The 20026-nt window shown below is 38.4% G+C and overlaps 1 protein-coding gene across 1 annotated transcript in view; it reads right to left on the bottom strand.

Moving 5' to 3' along the window:
- Positions 1-20026, bottom strand: part of MKLN1 (muskelin 1) — a 98614-nt gene that overhangs the window by 61606 nt on the left and 16982 nt on the right. Inside the window, exons 3-6 of the mRNA XM_085299705.1 lie at positions 12580-12722; positions 11074-11162; positions 4881-4990; positions 459-651 (exon numbers count right to left, since the gene is read on the bottom strand). Of these exons, the coding sequence (XP_085155831.1) occupies positions 459-651; positions 4881-4990; positions 11074-11162; positions 12580-12722 (535 nt within the window). The remainder of the gene's footprint in view (positions 1-458; positions 652-4880; positions 4991-11073; positions 11163-12579; positions 12723-20026) is intronic.

The following is a 20026-nucleotide window of genomic DNA, read 5'->3' as shown; positions in this document are numbered from 1 at the left end:
AAGCTTGCTTTGTCCAAAATAACTAGGTGGGTGTTAAAAACAGCTCTAACTAGAAATCATGATACAAGTATTTAGGGAGAACTCACAAGGTCTASACTTCTCTGCATCCCTTGCTCTCCTCACTACTAATGAGGCTTCTGATGGTGTTAGGTCCACCTTCAGCTTGYTAGCCACTTAAATGAAGAATTTATCCTTAGCCACTCTAAGTTCACCACATTGTTATCTCTGAGGGAAAGAAGGGCTCCAAAAGCAGCAGTGATAAGAGCTTTCATAACTGACTTTTTATCTCTCCTTATGCACATACTCAGAAATCCAAAGGCTGGTGGGACAGCACACTATACATGAAGTAGCTACTTCATATTATATGGATTAGTCAATTCTACCACTATGTACATGAACATTTAAATAAGCTTCCTCCACACTCCCCAAAAATAACAGATCATCTTCGATTCTCTTACCATTCACAGCTTTTTCTATCAGTTCTTCGCAAGCATCAAAGTCTCCCTTCAGTACTAGTTTGTCRTGCAGGTCTGTCAACATAGGGTGCTCCAGAGCAATCTTGGTTTTCTTCTGCAGTGATTCAAAAGCTTCAGTGTAGTTGTGCTGACGAAAATGCTTTAGGCAAAGGCGAATGGCTTCCTGTTCACGGTACTACTGGAACACAAGAAAACCTATGAGATATGTAGATTTTTCTTTTACTAGCATTGTTGGTAACTACACATGAACCTGTCTGGAGACAAAAAAAAGGCTCTCTTACACATACTGCATATAAATTGCTCGTAAGTTTACAGAGGAATGCCATAGGAAAGAAACTAGGAGCTATACAAATATTTAYTTTTCAGGAGTACAGAAGTTATACAACTTGATATTACCCAATTTAACAAACATACAGCAAGAGATTGCACAGTGTCCCAGATCTCTAAAGCAACCGCTATTCTTTCCCCATCTGGTTGGTCCTGCTGATGAGGCCTACACGAAATACAGAAGCAGGAAAAAGCCTTCTCTATCAGCGTTACATAATTTGATTGTATGACTCTTACATAACAAAATAATTTAGAAGCGTAAGTAGGTCGCAGCTTTTCTGGAAGCAGAAGAAAAAACATTAGAATAGGAATACTCATCACGACCGTCGCTAATATAACGAACAGGCAGAATGTATGGATAGCCACAAATCTTGAAGTTCACAAGGACCTCAAATTAATTACAGTAAGTATGTGTATGTGTGCCAAAATTTTACTCTCCAAATATTTCCATGTGCCTTTCAGCTGAACCCCACTTTCATGCTACAGAATAGCCAAAGTTGYCTATTTTCCACTCCACTGCAAGAAAGATTGAGGAAAGCTGGAGAAACCCAAGCTAGATCAAAAATAAAGGCATAGAAACATGACAAGAAAGTACACTTTAGATTAAAAACTACAGCTCATGCTGTTATCCTACCAAATGATCCACTGCATATTAAGAGATGCTAACAATTTGCAAGAGAAACACAKTTTTCTGAAGTTTATAGGTAGCTAGCACCTCCAGAACCATTGATTTTTAAACRTAACCTCCATATTTAAATTTAAAAAGTCTTCTCTTGACTTCTATCCTTAACATCTGTCATATAGTCTGACTAAAAAATAAATTTAAAAAAATCAATTTAAGCATCTACAAGACTCATCAAGTTACAGACAAAAAAAGGTTTTCTTTTTAAATGGATATTAACTGCTGAACGTGAAGTTTGTGTTCATTTATTAAAATACTGTAACTTTTCCAAAAACTTGGAACAGGCACTAACATTAAATACAAGTTTGTGCTYTTTAAATAATGACTATATAGAAAGAATTTCATAAACTGAAGTAGCTGAAGAGAAACACAGCCACGTGCAATATTTTTTAGTTCTTAATCCATCAGTATTTCACAGCTGTGAAGAGCAAGAGCTAYGCATTTTTTGAAAATCAGTTCCCAGCCCACACAAAAAAGGCCAAGGACATGTAGYGATAAAAGTACAAGACTGACAACAGAATACCAGACCTAGAAACTCTGCTTTGCAGCACAACTGGAAAAAAAAAATCTCACTTCACTGTTTTTTCTTTCTTTCAAAGAGATACTTAAGACGTTGTCTTTAAAGAAATGTTCGCTCATATCACTTAAGTCCAAAACCACATTAGACTCTTAACTGCTCAAAAGGGATAGCAAGCAAAAGGATGGCTGCACACCAGTAATAACCAACTTCTGCACATTCAGCTCCTCAGGTACAGCAATGAGACAAAATCCAGACTTTGCATAAAACATCTACTGCCTCTTGGATGCAAGCTGGCCACTCTTTATACGATATAAAGATTTGTACTTAAGTGACACTATTATAATACTGTTAGAGAGATACTGTGAGAAAAAYAGTAACAGAACCCAGATTTTGGACAACAATACCACTAAAGTTAAATGTAAAAATGTTAAGGCAAAAAGGTGGGTAAAAAAGTAAATAAAAGGCTCCATTTCACATGCTGTTACGCAAGTTTAAAGAGACAACAATCCCAAGAATGGTTTTGATTTGAAGCTGTAAATAATCGCTTTGGTTCAAAAACATAACAAGAGCATGAGACTAAAATATTAGCATTATCAAATGCAGGAGTTGAATTAGAAATATTTTAGTGCTGATTATCAAAAACAAAGCGATAACTCTAGATAAAATGCCACTTCTTAGCTGATGAAGCATTCTCACATCGCAGAAAAACCAAAGTAGTAAGGCTTCCTAGGGCAGAAGCAACAAGGATAGTTTCAAATGGACAGTAAGGGGGAAGCAATTAAGAAATTGAGGAGCATGTCTGCTATTTCAAGTCCTTATCCGGTACCCCCAAGTTCACTCAAGGGAGGGGTTTTTGATTAAAACACACACCAGAAATGAAGGGCAGCTGAGCAGACTACAGGCAAGGCAGTCGGTGCGTGATAACCATCTCCTTGTCTGATGTCTCAGGGAGCAGAGAAGAACTACTGGACACAAGTTAGGCATGGTTTTAGGTCGAAAGGGTGAAGACCTGCTGTGCATGCACTTGTACTGTAAGCAGCTGCTTGCAGTCCAGTAGCTCTAGTCAAGGCTGTGCACAAACACTCTGGCTCCCAAGTGCCCTCACGTTCCCCAGTTTCAAAATTCACGGTTTTTGAGTTTTAAGAACAGACGTGAAAATATCCACAGCATTTCAAAGAATTAGAAGCAACTGAGATCAACCTTTCCTGCATCCCCCCAAACATGGGTCAGTATGCACCCTGCTATATGGCTCTGGCAACAGCGGTCTCTCAAGACTCTGGGAGAAGAATATCAACGACACATGCACTGATCACCAAAAACTTGGCAAATGATCCATGCAGTGCCCAAACAACTGAGACTGAGCCTCTGCCTTGCTGCTTTAGGACTCTAAGCTTTAGAAGAACACCACAGGTGCCCTAGAAGAAGTTAATTCTGACTGTCACAAGATGACACATTGGTCACGAAGCACCGACTGCACAGGACATGACAGAACAGGACAGACAGCGACATCATCACGAGATGGCTCCTGATTTAAAAAACCACACACTAACTTTCTAGCTGCAGCAACTGATTTCAAAAAACACCAGAAACGCCACCATGTGCAAAGTCAGCAGGAAGGAGCACAGAATGTCCCAATTCCATTACCGGAGCTCATGCTTTGCATAAGACCAACTGACAAGTCACACATTCAACACTCTCATGATTAAGTCTGCAAATGCTATCAGCAGTCTGCACTTTTCAGACTTGGACAACTGTGATCAGAAGACTAAAGGATGCTGATACTGCTTTAGTCATRGAATAAATAGCTACAGCCAACTTTCACTGGGACCATTACTGCTGCTTTTCAATCCTCCACAAAGCCTGTGAGCTTGGTACAAACACGTATGAGCTTGACAGCATGGCCAAAGGGTTTCTTTACTGCACTGCAAGTTTAATCAGTTTAATGCAGTTGGTAGCACCATAAACTGAAGGGGGAGGCCTCAGTCTCCCCCATCATGCCCAGACTTTATTCCCTTTGACTTTTTCCCTACTATAAGCAGAGAGATGCTACTCCGCTACTCAGTCTTATTCATCTGGGATGTTTATTCTCTGTAATGCAACATGAATTTCACGAATCGTTGCAAAAAAACTATGCATAAGGAGCAGCAACAAAATTAACTTTGGTTGTAAATATGCACTTTCCTCCCACAGGAGGGGCATCTGTTGTAATTAATATATAGTTTCTACAAATAGTGTTTAGAACGCTTTGAACTTTCTGTCCAAATTGACAGATGGCATAAGTCACCTCATCTCACAATCTAGAAGTGCCAGCTCCCTTCTCCACTGCAGAATATTCAATAGAAAGATAGTAAGATGGAAGTATCAGAAGCACAAGGAGTTGTAATAGGTAAGACATCAATATAGAGTCTCTTTAAACAAGAGGAAAAAGGTCCTTTTTACACCCTGTAACAAACAGCATAGGTAACCTAGAAAAGTTCACATCCAGGGAGTACATGCAGTAAGACTGGTAACAGTTAAAAAAAACTAATTAAAAAGTATGAAGAGGTAGAAATAAAAGTCAAGTCTCTGTTTAGACTCATTTCCTTTCCAATACAAATGTTATTTTATAACTTTGTCCTCTTTGACTCAGTGCTCCTTTCTTACTGGTATGTTTCTTCCTTTGATGTCTACTTAGGAGTTTCTACAGAACCTGCAGATACAATTCAAAAATATAAATTTAAAGTCAGCAACATAGTTTGAGTTTTAACTATCTGTTTGTTGTTTTAATGCCTGATATTTAAGGAAAGAAAAGGTCACAATCTCCTGAAAGAGAAGTTCCACAAGATTTTGAGGCTACACATCTTCAAACAAACRGGCACCTAAAATGCAGGCCTACCTTGCTGTACCAGTTGAGGCACGGTTGGACCACATCTGGATCATCAATGCCATTAAGTTCAACATACCAGATACTAAAATTGAAGCTAGGTCCCCAGGATAAGAGTGGAACTGGAGAAGAAAGGAAAAGGAGAAAAAGATACATAATATCAAATGACCATTGCATTAGTCTTATAAGGCTATACATAGTACTATTTCAATAGAAAGCTTTTGAAGGTTAAATTAACTTTTGATCTCGCATGTTCTATTTCGTTTAGTAATCTTAAGAAAATTACCAAATATGTCATATTAGAGCTGTCATTTAAAGCACCCTGCACTAAGGAACATTAACATAGCAGATCTGTACAGAGCAGAAGCTTGCATATATAAGAGCAGAAATACTATCACTTAAAACAGCTCAGCAGATGCAACAAGCTTTGACATGGATGGGAGTCACATGAGCATACTAGAAACAATATTTGCTCCTCATAGTACATTTATTTCAACATTTGTCAGCAACAGTTATTTTCCCCTAATGGTAAAAGCAGGAAGCTTGGATATTTAAAATTTTACAAAATTAGCAACTTCAAGTTGCAGAGGAAAGAGGGAGGGTAGGAAGGAAAACTGCCAGTTTCCAGTTTAAAAAGCCTTTCTAAATTTTATGTATTGAAACCCATGCAGCTGTTTTGGTTAGTGCTGTTTTAGCTAGGTATCAGAACAAACATACTCAATATTTTAAGAGATCTGTGAAGCACACTGTAGCCTCTAAGGCTTCTCTATCACTCTGTTAACATCTATGATCTTGCATTAATTTGTTAATAAACCTGTAGATTAGAAGTTGTTTCTCAGAGCAATTCCAGCCCCCAGAAAGCTATATTTATATATAYGGTAAACAGAAAAAGGTGGTCAGTATTAAAGATGAGTCAGCAGTTATCAACAACAGTAGAGAGAGCCTGCTAAATCCTCTCTTCCACGGACAAACTGTTCTTGCCATAGATTAAGTCACTAGTTGTCTTTCAAAGCGCTATGAAATACCACTTAGATTACTAGTTTGCTGAACTAAGGCTTTCTGATCTACTCCTTGAGGATTAAAAACCAAAATTAATCTCAAAGTTGTTGTTGAACTGTTAAAGGTTCTTAAATATTTAATTTTTTACCATGCCAGATTGATTATTTTTTGCAACGCACTTGGGCACAAAACTTACGTTCAAATGCATGACACTTAATTAAGAGTTTTTGTACGAACGTATTGATGAAGACTTATGACAGCTTCTAGCAAYGCCCATCAGGAGAACACATTTTTAGAAAAGATCCAAAGAGAATGTGAATGTGTACTTCTTAACTGATTTTAATGTGCATAACTAGGTCCCACACACTTTCGAGAAATGCTGATGTCAGTCTACTGAAAACTGGTTCCATCTCTCTACTCCAGGTCTAAGGCAACATCAATTATTTTTAATAATTTCTTTTTTTCTTTTAATGTGACTGGCATAAGCTCTCAAATCATCCGATTCAAATAGTCGGTTATCCTTGATTGTTCACTATTCACGATGAGATGCTTTTAGAGCTATTCATAGTAGATACATGTTCATGGAGACAGAGAAGTGAACTAGTCAGGACAACGAAGAGTCATCTGCCTTTCATCTGCACTGTGCACACCCTGCCCAAGAAACATCTTTCTTGCTGTCCTAGCTTTGCCTTCTGGACAAGGTCAGTGCTGCTAATAAGGTATTTAATTTTAAACTTATCTATATATTCAATTTATAAGAAGTAATGGTTTATGGTATTAGCAGAGAGGCCTTGGGAATTGATGAAGTGATTGATTCGAGTTCTGTATGAAACAATATTAAGCTCAGTGAACAGGAACAGCAGCTACATTGGTCTGTTTTCTCATGGTCCTTGTAGGACAGCAAACTGCCAACTGCTAGAGCTAGTAAACAGTCCAGGGCACCCCACGTATTAGGGCAGCAGACTGACAAAATACTGCACTTTTGCTTCGTCCTCAGACCTGAACAAAGAGACCAAGACCAAAYTGAAGCTTAATTTATTATTTGTTCATCTGCAAAGAGTTTAAGTCTATTCATCAGCTTCTTCCACTGAATCAYCAAACCAAGCCTACAGACAACCTAACATGGACTAAGACCGTAAAYTTCATGGTCAAGAATCCACTACTAGTTTCATAATGTTGGACTTACATGGGTGAACCAAACCCAAGTTTTACCACCTCGTTCCAGGGAAAAAACAAAAACAAAAAAAACCCCACAAACTTCTCCACCTCTATTTCTTTTAAGTAGCCTCAAAATTTGTACCAATTTCTCCTGGAAAAAAAAAGAGCAGTCCACCTATTTGTTTTGCTGGCCAACTACAGCCCTACAGAAGTACCTGGAGGGGCATAAAAGAGTTCTGTGTAGTTATTACCGCAAAAATGCAAAGCGCAACCAACTCGTTGAGCCTTCCCCCCCCCAACATTAACCCTCTGAACTTTCAGTCTTGTTCATAAGAAATAAAACAGTAGAAAAGGTGATTTTAACATTGAGATCTCCATGGGACAATCACCTACTTTAAGAACATAAGTTAATTTGCACAGGGAACATGAGTGTTTCTCCAGCGCTGCACAGACAGAAAACTGAACCTGACCTTTTTATACTGCTCCAAAAGAGGAGGAAAAGAAACAAAGCACAAATACTGAAACAGCAACACAAATTCTATCCCTTTAGCAAATATTATTTTAAGTGTTTTACTGGAACAACTCCCTATTTTTGAACCTCTTCACAGGCTCGCAGGCAACATGAAAGAGAAATCTCTCATCCTCCTTTCACAGCCTCTGCCCGCTCCTTTTAAAGCCTCCACAGGTGCGYTGAGCGCTATAGCTAAAACTCCTTTTTAGAGCAGAAACAATCTAAATTAGACCTGAAATAAGGAAACACACAAAGTGGTGCAAGGAAGTAGCAAAATTCACACAAAAAGGACTATTACTAGCATTGCTTCTTTCTGTGACACAGGAAGTTACATTTTATTTTTACGTAAGTCAAGAGCGCTGGCTGAGGAAGCRAGCCCTCCCGCGTGGGACTCCAGCTCTTCTCACATCTCCAAAAGCCTGGGTATGTTTCTTTCCCCCTCCTTCACAAAATTCTGATTTTGTATCGCCACCTAGGTATACGCAGACCCACTAAAGTTGAGAAACAGCCCTCTACAAATAAACAATATTAAAAAAAAAAAAATCAGTGAACATCCTGTTCTGCAACATACAGTGGTTATAGAAGTTATGCCTTATTTTATTCCCTATTTGTTATAGCGTTCCCCCTCCTAACACCTCTGAGGTGGAAAGATGCACCATTTAAAGTACTGAATCCAAAYCCTAAAGCTACAGTATTTCTAGGCAGTTTAATATAAAATCATACTTTTTTTTTTTCCTTCATGCAGTACACTAATCCATCCTGAAATGCAAACAACCGTACAGACCAGCTGAACTGCCGCTCCAGAGTGAGAGGTGCCAGCAGAAAAGAAATCAATATCCTTTTTAGAGGAACAGAAGGTTTTTAGGTCACTTAAACGCTTCTTTAGCCACACAAGGATGATTTTAGGTCATATTTTTCAATGATAATTGCAGGCTAAGCCTAGAAAAGGATTGTAACCTTGTATACTACAGAAGACAGCAATAGAGGCATTAAACGCAGCGTGCAATCGTTTCAAATACATCTTAACCTAATTTCTGTGCCCCTCACTACAGACATTACGTACTTAGTCACATAAACAACGCGTCTGCAAAAAGCAGGTAGAGATGTAGTCAATACACTCGCATAGGAAACACCGRTAAGGAAAGAACTGCTCATTTCTACTACAACAAAGCTTAAGGAGCACAAAGCCTAACCAGCAACTGCCACGCTTGCAACAGACTGGCATGAGAAACAACAGCCGGCTTTTCTTGAAGCTTTTTCCATGACAGTCCGTCTTTAAAACACTTTCTGCTTTCAAGGACACAGGATTTTTTTTAAAAGTAGCTGCAAAACAAAGACAAACAAAGCTGACAGACTTGAAAAAGATCACTCCTCAATGCCACGTCCAGGTAAGTATCTTCTCCCCCCTCCGARTTCTTTAATGAGGTGCAAGAATTACTCCTCAAGCAGGTCAAAAGCCTGCACAACCGGGCATCTCCGTTCTAAGGACGGGAAGTTGAGGTAAATAAAAGTGCAAATCTCCTCTGGCAAAAGAGAAGTTGCTTAGTTCTTCCGCTTCCTGTAAGTCTGAAAATATATATCATTTAATATCTAGGCAATGGAAGTTTTCGAAAACTCCACACACACACAGACCTCGCGCTGGTATAAACCTTCCTCTTCGACTGTTAACTACAGTATATAGATCAACGTGCTTATCTACAGAATTAGAAAGCAAATGCTGGGTGCAAGCAGCTGCAGAATTAAATAATGCCTTCACCAAACACACAAACCTCTCTGGTAACAGTAACTCCTGTGCTGTGGGTCGAGTCCAAAAGGGCAGATTTTGGCCTAATGTGGACTGGCAGCATTACAAGAAACACAGCACTGCATTTCAAATTTCAAGTTATTTTGGCTAGCGGCTTGGAAATTTTAACAAACAAATCTAGCAAACAACTAGAAATTTTAATAGGTTTTGGTCAAAGATTGCAATAATTGTCCTTCTAGCATTGGAATTTCATCACAGAAGATAGCTGCAAGAAAYGAAAGACTAACAGTAGCTAAAAAGCAACACTCATCTCAAATTGTAGCTAGCGAACAAGTGACGTTTAAATACAAATCAAATAGGAATGTACATAACGCCAAATAATTGTCACTATGTGAGGAACCCATTCCAGTAAAAAAAAGCAGTATCACTTAAGAACTGACACTACTCACGTCAAGTCTGAGAAAAATAAATAAATAAATAATCACACTACCAGGAGGTATTAATGAGCCTAATATTTCACTTGCCTAATAGTTTTCAGTATATAGCTAAGTTTCATAATAGCTGAGCAGAAAAACACGTTTTGAAGGGTTACCAGTTACATCTTCATATCTGTAACTAATCACCTTTCTGTTCACCTCTTGAGTCATCCAAGAGCTATCCGACATTTATTAATCATGAAAAAATAACATCCTGAAAACTTTCTCCCCTTCTGAAAGAATAGGAAAAAAAAAAAAAAAAAAAAAAAAAAACAGTTTATGACATACAAATGACTACTTGATTCCTAGACTTCAACTTTCACCTCCTCAGGCAAAGACGAGCGGTGACTCAGAAAGCTGCAAAGATGACACCAGAGCAATATAAAGGCTTCCAGGGGGAGCCCCCGAACAGCTACCATCATCCAAGTCTTGGCAAAGAAATTGCCCCACACTTCAAAACACTCCTAAATTACTCTGAGTTAGTCAGGGGAATCACTTTTTTTTTTAAGCAACTATCTCCTCGTCTCTTTTTTTTTAAACCTTAAACAGTTACGGCAAAACCAGTAATTCTTTAACTGTCTCAGTAGGTACGAAGGAAAGGATAAAATTACTCAGCTATGTAAAGATAAAAGGTTCTAAGCTCTTGGATTAAATCCAAACAGTATCATTAATGGCTAACCCAAGACATTTGCTCTCTCCGGCTTGCATGAAACAAGGAAGCTCTACTCCCGCTCCCACCACAAGTCTCAGATTCTGGCCTTCATTAGCACCCCGACCAGCAAGCTTCAGAGGAACAAGACTAGACATCACGCGGCGTAATTTTTCTTTGCTCCATCTTTAGCCAGGGTTGAGACAACAATTAGAATAGCAGAAGAGAACAAGGAAAGTTTCTGCTGTTGCTATATACGTTACAAGCACATTTGAGGGGGGGGGGAAAAAAAGGAAAAGTTTTCCCAAACTCTAGGGTTGTCAGTGCTGAAACTTCTACCAGTATTTAGCTTAATGATTTTTCTAAAGCTCTGTATAGTGATTCATAGCAGGACAATAAGCAGCTTCTCCAGCAATTAGTTGGCTCAACAACTGCATTTCTGAAAATTACTGTATTTTGCTTTCAATCCCTAAGATTTAAATTATTAAGCTATTATTTCTAAGTAACAGGACTGCACTGTGTTCCAATCTAACCAGCCTAAAAGATCATAAAATGGAACAGCTGTTTTGGATACTTTGCCTGAGTACAATGAAGTCACAAGTGCCAAGACTGGCACAAGTATAAGAAGAGATTATTTTCTACTCAGAATGCTGAAAAAATGCATTTACCTATCTTAATGAATCGACAGGGGAACATCTGTTCATCAATTTTATGCTTCAAGGTGAATGTTTCTTTGTTATAATCATTCTTTAAGCCACTGTGGGAAAAAATAAATAAGGTTACTAAATCTTACCTTGTATTTTAGGACTAGCTAATAAATGCAATCTAGGTCATGCCTGAAATGCGATGCTTGTTTCATATTACTATGAATCATAAGTATGCATGCTGGACCAAAGCCTGGACTGCTATCCACCATTTTATCTCCCTGAGAGGCAGCACTGGCTAGTGGTTTCAGGGGGGAACTGACAGCAGATCAGTGTTGTTTGCCCATGCTAGTAACCCCGTAAGCAACTTCACAAGGAAGCTATTCGTCAGAACTTCACTTTTCCTTTTTGAGGATGAAGACAGGGCTGCTCACAGAATTATCACACTGACGTAGTCCTTTGAGACTCATTTGAGTAACGTTATAAAAAATACTAGGTATTTAGTGTAAGTTATTAAAAATCTTAAGTCCTTCATTGAAGATGTACCCAACCGTAGGACCCAAAATGAAGGTTTTTAATTAACTTMGTTACAAGTGAAATGATATTAAATATCACTAACTAGTATACTACTAAAATCTTTTCCCCCACAATTCTGGCAGCAATAATGTCAAATTGCAATATTGGTCTATCCAAAGCAGGAGGGCAGGAGGGGTTGTGACTAATTTCTGTATGGTCTTGAAGGATAGCTGTGACACAAAGAACTTCCCATGTTTCTCCATGGCTACTCTACTTGACTAAAGATGAGGTACACCAGAATATTCCCTGGAGGTAGACTCTCCTTCTCTTAGTCTTCAAAACTAGACTAGCTCTTGCTACTTATTTCTTTTGTACTCATAGATATTTATAAATCATTTCCCTTTCTGAAACAGAAGACTCCTTAAAAAAGGCCTTTTGCAAATTTACATTACTCAGAATCTCTGGATAAGGCATGAATAGCCAAAAGGCTCTTTCATTAGTTCCTACCAATATGACTACCAAATGAAACTAAACAAAGGAAAACACATTTTCTATTTGCTCATTAGACTTATTTATACATTTGAAGGAAAGCACAGCAGCTGATTAGTTCAGACGTTTACAGCTGCAATGAGATTCTTCACACAGGCAGACTACTTGTGCTTTTAAAAGCCACTTTGAGGTTACCCCCACTAGGGACTCATTTCTACTGTGCCTCAAGCATGCAAAAGAAAGCAATTACAATCCAGAACTGCTGCACCTTGCTCTCAGCTCTTCCAAACCTCCAAGAGCTCACTATCCACAAGTCTTCTGTGGTTAGAACAGGATAAGGAAGGCTTCCTGGAGCGAGTGTCGGGATTGCTGCTCTGACCTGACCATAAACACAAGGACAGCTAACTGCAGGCTCACAACCACAGCCCTATTACACTGTTAGCCAAGTGTCTGCTTGGGAGTGAAGGGGAAGAGTGTTTTGGTCCAGCCTTTATGATTACGTCAGCTGATGAAATCGTATCTTACCTGGATAAGAGATCTGTCATGTTTTCTTCATTCATCCCACCAAAGACTTTAAACTTCTTTAAATTGCAGACATGAGTTTTCTCGTATTTGCCAAATGTGATACTCTGGACTATGGCAGGTCTTTCAAGTTTCAGAATCAAATACTGTGGAAGAGATAACAGTGAATTTCAATATTAAAGTCAAGGCTACAGAACACACTACGGAGAAGCACTACAGCCTTCAAATGCTCAGTTTACAAAGCCATGGAATGAAAACTACATGATCTCTATAATTATATTCTCTCTCATTCCACAGATGCACAGATGAAGCAAAGGAAGACATGCTTTGTAGAAATATTACAAAAAAAAAAAAACCTCTAGCCAAGAAAAATATTAGGTCCAGCTGCCTACTGCTAGCATTGCTGTTAAAGTCTTACATATATTCCTTCAAGTTAGATGCAAGATTTCCTGAAACCTGGCAAATAGGCTCAAGCTAAGGAGAACCATGATTAAAACTACCACTAAAGCCTGAAATGAAACCTAAACTGAACACACAATTAGATAAATACAGTATGTTCCAGATGCTAAGAGAACATCAAATTACTTTTCCTCTCTGGCTGACACTATTTAACCACTGAACACGGACTATGTTTGATTTGTGGCTAACAAAGGAATCGACTGCTTGTTAACTGTACCAAATATAACCTAAACATTTAACTGGCAATAAAGGAGATTTATGCATAAAATGATGAAAATGTTCTAGCTCATGAACATTTGCTCACCCATATGCAGATATCCCTCTACAGTGTATAAATAAAGTCAGCAGGCTATCAGTTTTCAGGCCCCAGCTACCAGCTTCACCAGCACTGCTGGAAGAAAAACTCTATTCTGCTCAAAAAACTTTCGAAGAAGCATCTGCATCATCCATTAGGGACCATCAAGCACCAGGTTTACTTAATCTTCCTTTACAAAACAGATCTTAGCAGGAGTTTGAAGATACCTTACTAGCAAAGTAGTTTTGAGATTTGTATCTAAAACACATATTTAATTCTCTTTCCTAGCTTTTCAGAAATAAGTGGTACACAGCAGAGGAAGTACAGAATCGAAAGTACTTAGCACACAGGATTGTTAAAAAAGGCACAGCTAAGGTTAAGACTAAATACGTAGGGTGCCACAGAAAACCTCCCACTGTCAGCAACCCCAGCGGGATGCTACGCATGGCATCGCATCTCGAGTCCTTCATCGAGGCTACTTACACACAAGTGACTGCTTTCTAAGATAAGAAACTGGTACCTCTCCGTAACGTTTAGTGAGCATTACGCCTCTGCTTGTGCTGATCAACACCAACAGGCCAGTCTTACCATAGAAAAATATATTTTTGGACAAGAATCAGAAAATTAATCCCCATCCATTTAGTTCTCAGACTTTGTCACGGCCCTACAAAACAATCAATTCTGAATCCAGTATGAATATTGATGTCATTTGAGAGACCGTTAGGATAAATATGGGATCTCAAGGACCAGTTCTCACTGTTTTTATGAGGATTCCAGCTTAACAAAAATACTCTAATATAAATAACTGTTCTATTTAATAATGTAGACTGGAGAGATATCTATCTAGAATAAAGAAGAATTACTGCCAGACATACTTCCAGCAATTCAATGTTTTCAGAACGAAAAAAATAAAACAGTCAGCAGTGCTATGGTGCAATGGAAAAACAATTTGGTGCTTTTCCAGAAGAATTCTGGAGAATTCTGATGAAAACTTACAAAWTTTTATGGTTTTGTGAAGAACCCCTATCATTTAAATGTCAGAACAAGTTTGACTAGCAGTAAACAAATCATGCTTTGATGCCAAAGTGCTTCCCAAACTCCATTAAAAAATGAAATTTTATCAAAAAAAAAGATATGGAAGTTTTAAAGATGATGAAGGAATGAGCAAGAAGAGGGTCCGGTCACRAGAAAGGCACAGTTAATATGTGGCACAGCCTGCTGCCAAAATTCCCATACAGAACAGAGTATGTAATAATGTCCAAGAACTCCCCCTCCACCCTCATATCTTCTCTGAAGATTTTTCTCAAAGCTGAAGCGAAGCTAGCATCACCACTATCAGAAAGAGCAATTATAATTTTACTGGAATCACAAGCCTAATGCTTGGGCCATGAAGACATACTCACTCTCAGACACTGTGAAAAATTTTCAAAAGCTCGAGAACCAACTTCATACTGCAATATTGAATTCTTAGCTCAAATTAAGGGGGAGAAATCCAGGACTGCAGTCAAACCCTTGCAGAGCAAGGCACGGAAATCACGCCACGTGGTTAGCAGTGATTTCCTAAAGCTTCAGGTATAACAGGGACTCTGCAGCTCTCCTCCTCGTTTTTGCACATGCCCATCATCTACCAGGCAGACATTAAAAGAAAACATGAATGTAAAAGCTGAAGATAACTTTTCTGTGAAGTTACGTGCTTAGCGATGTGGAATCAAGAGACAGGTCTGCTCCAAAGCCTGTGCCCCAACACCTGTATAACTGTAAAGGCTACAGATCTACCGCAGCCAAAAAACATAACATAAATTGCCTYGAGTACCACAAACAGCTGGCTGCAGGGATATTTTTGGACCGTTTCTGATGTGATGGACTATTCTCTATGTCTCTGAAAGATGGGATAAAAGCGTACACAAGATCAAATGAATTAATGGGCCTAAAGTGAAAGTGTTTGTGAGGCTTCACAAACATGCATTACCATATATTTAATACTTTTCCATCCTGCTGCTACAAGCAGTATCAGCACATTTAATACCTGAGTATTCAAATGGTATCCTCTGCCCTCCCCCAAAAAAGTTATAAACAGAAGCGTTTGTTCATTAAATGCATGGTACACAGACACTAATTAGAATGATTATACAAGAACGTCAACCTAATCATTAAGCTTCAGATTAACACACTAACAAAAAAGATAGAACGCTACAAATCATTAGAAGAACAAAACTTCTGGCCTGTGATTAAGCACGCTTGTAAGTGAAGATGCACAAAGGGCAGAGCGCAGTAAGTCATGTACAGCATTTCAGCACCACCACAACTCGTTGCCTACACCCAAAAAGCAAACCCAGCCATGTCACACAGAGCTGCAACACACGCCAACCTTTTCTTGGAGCTCTGGCCTATGCCGCTATTTGACGACAACCACACGCATGCTTTTGCATCACACAACTGAGTGTAGATTTATACTAATGTATTTTAAATTAGATCCTATCTACGCAGCAGGATGAAAGTCAAGAGGAAAACTGGTCTTTAATTCACAGATATAAAACTGAAACCAGATTTTGGACAAAGTGCTACTAACATACATACATGCTTTAACGTCAAAATTTGCATTTCCATATTGAATAGACTGAACCAGATTCCAAACTGCACTGCTCGATCTGCTTCTGTGATTTGATTCACATTGTATTTTACTCATTTCCTCCTCTTTAACCATTTCTGTTCGCCAGCCTTTGTGTTGAGCATGACAAAAGCTCTTCATCAGGGATAATGAAAGTTGCACTGCCTGTAGAACTAGAAGCACAAAATAATCAAGATATTCAATAAGAGCTGCCATGGGCCGCTATACAAACGTACCGTCGTTTTTGCAGTTAAGATTGCATCTAACTAAAAACCTAAGCTTTTGTTTTATGCATTATTAACCAAGTCACTCAGAGGAATTAAATGTTCTTGCACATACAGTCTTCCAAGTCAGACTATCAGAGTTATTAAGATGAGCACTTATCATAGGGGTCTGCTCTCCAATATTACCAGCTTTATTGCTTAATACTTCCTATGTAAGCCTAGAGCTAGTTTAAAAATAGAACGATCAGCCATCTTTTGCCCAAGTAAGTTGCTACATAACAGGTTTATTATTGAATATACAATTTCTGGGTCATTCTACTCCAAGACTTCGGAAAGATATCTAGTTTAATAAACATAGAAACAGCTGTCATATGTATTTCCTTTCGCTGACACTCATTCATAATCAACTCGTGGCTTCCATAGCCATAGGAATTACTTAACCCTACCACTGCCATAGAGCCAAAAAAAAAACTTTATTAAATATAGTCATAGGGCAGTGTTTCAAGTATTTAGACTTCCACTTTCATTTTTTTTCTTTTTCAAAAAGCTTTACTAGGGACTCAAGCATGCTTGCAACAAAGTAGGTGTTCCTTGCTCTGCAAATTTGCACATTTTTGCCTATCCTTTTCTACACGCTCATCATAGCGAGATGGGTGTTCTGGATGCAAAAAGACGCCTAAATAATTCCCCCTTTCAGCCATGAAAAAAGGGGAAATAGGGAAGGAAATAGCTCAGAATACTTAGGGACTCAATTATCTATATTTCTATCCCTAAATCAGCACAAACTACCACATCAGGGAATGGGCAGGGAATTCCCTGGCAGGGAATTGGGCAACACACTAAGGTGATACCTCTCTAATAAGACAAACATTAATGGTTAGGGCTGTAACTTATTGCAGTATCTCACGGCATGTTCCAGTGAGTATTAATGACATTAGTCCTTGTGTTGAGACTTCATCCTACTTTCAGCTAACTATATTTGAAACAAGAAAAGCTTTATTTTACAGAGTTTGAGTTCACTTCCCATCCTGGACTATACCTACAAATTTTAACCAGTGCATCACTGCAAAAGCAACCAATTTTCAAAGTGATGACAATACACAAACTATAAAACACTTTGTGATTTCACTTTCTATAGGATGTCTGATGTTTACTTCTGAAATAAGAAGCATAAGTACATGTATATATCACTACTTYGGCAACATGAAATACTCAACCCTCTAACATAAAGCAATTAAATTCTCCCTCAACTTCCTTCCCCAAAATGCTTATAATTTGGTCAATAATTATTTCAACTGAAGTTTTACAAATCCACCTGAAATCAAAAATACTTTCAGCCATTTACCAAGAACAAGGATGCAGAAAACTTGTATAAAAGTTTTACTTGATCTGAATGTTACTCTGAGGACCACCTTCTGTTAAAAATGAATTAAAATGTGCTGGTCTTTCAATGGAGAAGGTGCAAAAACTACCTATTTTGAGCAAAACACAGCCTTCCAAGTCTGAAGTTCTTTTGTAAAGTATGAGACAGTTTGGAACATTTTCCGTATTTAGAGAAACGGCAGAGATTGCATTCTTTGCACACAGACCTCTTCTACAAATTTCAATTCCCCATTCTCTCTTCCCTTTTCTTTTTTCAATATAGAAGTTAAACTGGTAAAAACACTTCACACGAGTAATTAAGCACTCAGGTGAGGAGTGTGAGAATTAGCTAAAGTACATATTAGAGACTCTCCAAAAGCATTTTCTCACCACTCTTCAAGATTGGGATTGCTGAATAAATGAGCAATTATGTACCATTTACTCTTTTCAKTTGTCCCATCTGACAGGACAAGAGGCAATGGGCAGAAATTGAAGCACAGGAAGTTCCACCTGAGCGTGAGGAGGAATTTCTTCMSTGTGAGAGTGACRGAGCACTGGCACAGGTTGCCCAGAGAGGCTGTGGAGTCTCCTTCCCTGGAGATATTCAAGGCCCACCTGGATGCAACCCTGTCTAACATGCTCTAGGTGACCCTGCTGAGCAGGGAGGTTGGACTAGATGATCTCCAGAGGTCCCTTCTAACTTTACCAAGTCTATATGATCACTGATGTTGGTTAGAGATTCAAGCAAAAGGAATGCAGCAGGATGGATGGTGATCTCCACTTAGGCAGTCAGGTGTTGCTTGTCCTGTTTTTAAAGAACACAGCATAAAACTCAAACATTGCCTTGCCAATCTCAGTTTCCATTGCAAAGACTAACTTCTTGCAAATCATATGGAAGGACTCTAAATCTGGATCCCCTCCCCCTCCCTTTCTTTTCTTTTCTTTTTTAATTAACATCTCTCCTATCAGTTTTAAGTTTAGATGATTGGCTTAGCATGAGGAGCATGCCCTGTTATCCAGGCTTAGATTCAGGTAGTTCTGCAACAGCTTCTTCACTCACAAACTCCCTGTCAAGTTCAATATGCATAAAATTGCTGGAAGATAACTTTCAAACAAGCTCATGTGGTTTGTATTTAAGCAATTTATCATCTGCTTAATCTACCTCACTGTCAGTTTTAAGCATAGGATGGGAATACTCCGAAACATCCAGTTTCCAGTTTTAACAGAAGGCTGTCCTCAGAGTAACATTTAGGTCAAATAAAACTTTCAGATTCACAAAACAGTYTACCAATGTAAATAGAGATGTTTATCTCAGATAAGATTATGAGCCCTCTAGTTCTGTCAGCAGGGTCTTTTCTACAGTTGTCACCTGTCTCCCGTATCTCACATTTCTTCACTTCAGGCAGTTGAATGTAGAAATACATAGTTCCAACTTGTGAACTATATAATTCCAYACAGTGAACTACATAATCTTTTCCCAATAGTATGCTATTATGCATACACACAGGTAAGCAAGTTAAGGTTGCAGGAACAGTTTTAATTCTCCAGTAACAGATCAAGTTTGAGCTTTATTCTTTACAGTTTACTTACTACAGACATTTAAATACATTCTAAATCTTTGTAAGCATCACAAAATCTATAGGCATTACATTTTAAATCTTTGTAAGCATCACAAGATCTTATAGGCATTACTTCCCAAAGCAGCGGGGATAACGATGGCAAACAGCAGTATATTATGCTATCGAAACTTACTCTGCCTTTACTAACTCTGGCCTCGGAATTATAAAGCTTTCTAGTTCAAATTGAAAGAAAGAATTATTTCCTCACATCCCAATCCTAGATGAGAAAGACAAGCATTAGCTATTTAAATACAATGTTTGTTGTACTTTACACTAGAAAGAAAATACTACGTATTCCAGCCTCTTAAGAATAAGTTTTGTTATGCTGCCTTTAAAATTGAATATGCATCTCAAGAGATAACTGCAGCAAGTCTCSTGAGTCATACAGAACTTCTCACATTAAAATGCATCCCAGTGTGTAGGTCCTCTCCCAGTCATCGAGGAGGATTTCCAGAAGTAAAAGAGAAGGAACAATCTTTCACATGGGGAGATATAAATGAATATGCTATGCTTCTGGTACCAAATATATAGAAGAATCTTTCTTGATAAGTGAAACTCCCATTCCACGGGCCAAGAATGAATATCCTCTAGCAATGCTTCCAACACCAGTTAGGAGAAAGATCAATAGTAGGTCTGTAACAACACTYGTTTAAAATCAGAGTTTAAGATTTTTTTCAGGAAAGATACTTTCTCCTCAAGCAAAATAATCCAAGCACAAATTAAGGAGGAGTCAAATGAACCTTTCCCTACACATAACTCATCCATTCTCCAGTCAATTCTCCAAAAAAGAAAAAAAAAGCCATTCTCAAAGAAAAAAAACACCAAAAGTAACATGAAATCATAGTGTTTGATGCTTGATTCAGATTAACTTACCTCTTTCTTA

The sequence above is a fragment of the Rhea americana genome, unplaced genomic scaffold (assembly GCF_003343005.1).
Source record: "Rhea americana isolate MKP2758 unplaced genomic scaffold, rheAme1 scaffold_1, whole genome shotgun sequence".
In the NCBI taxonomy this organism is placed as follows: Eukaryota; Metazoa; Chordata; class Aves; order Rheiformes; family Rheidae; genus Rhea; species Rhea americana.
The sequence above is the reverse complement of the archived record's forward strand: the minus strand, read 5'-3'. Positions and strand labels throughout refer to the sequence as shown.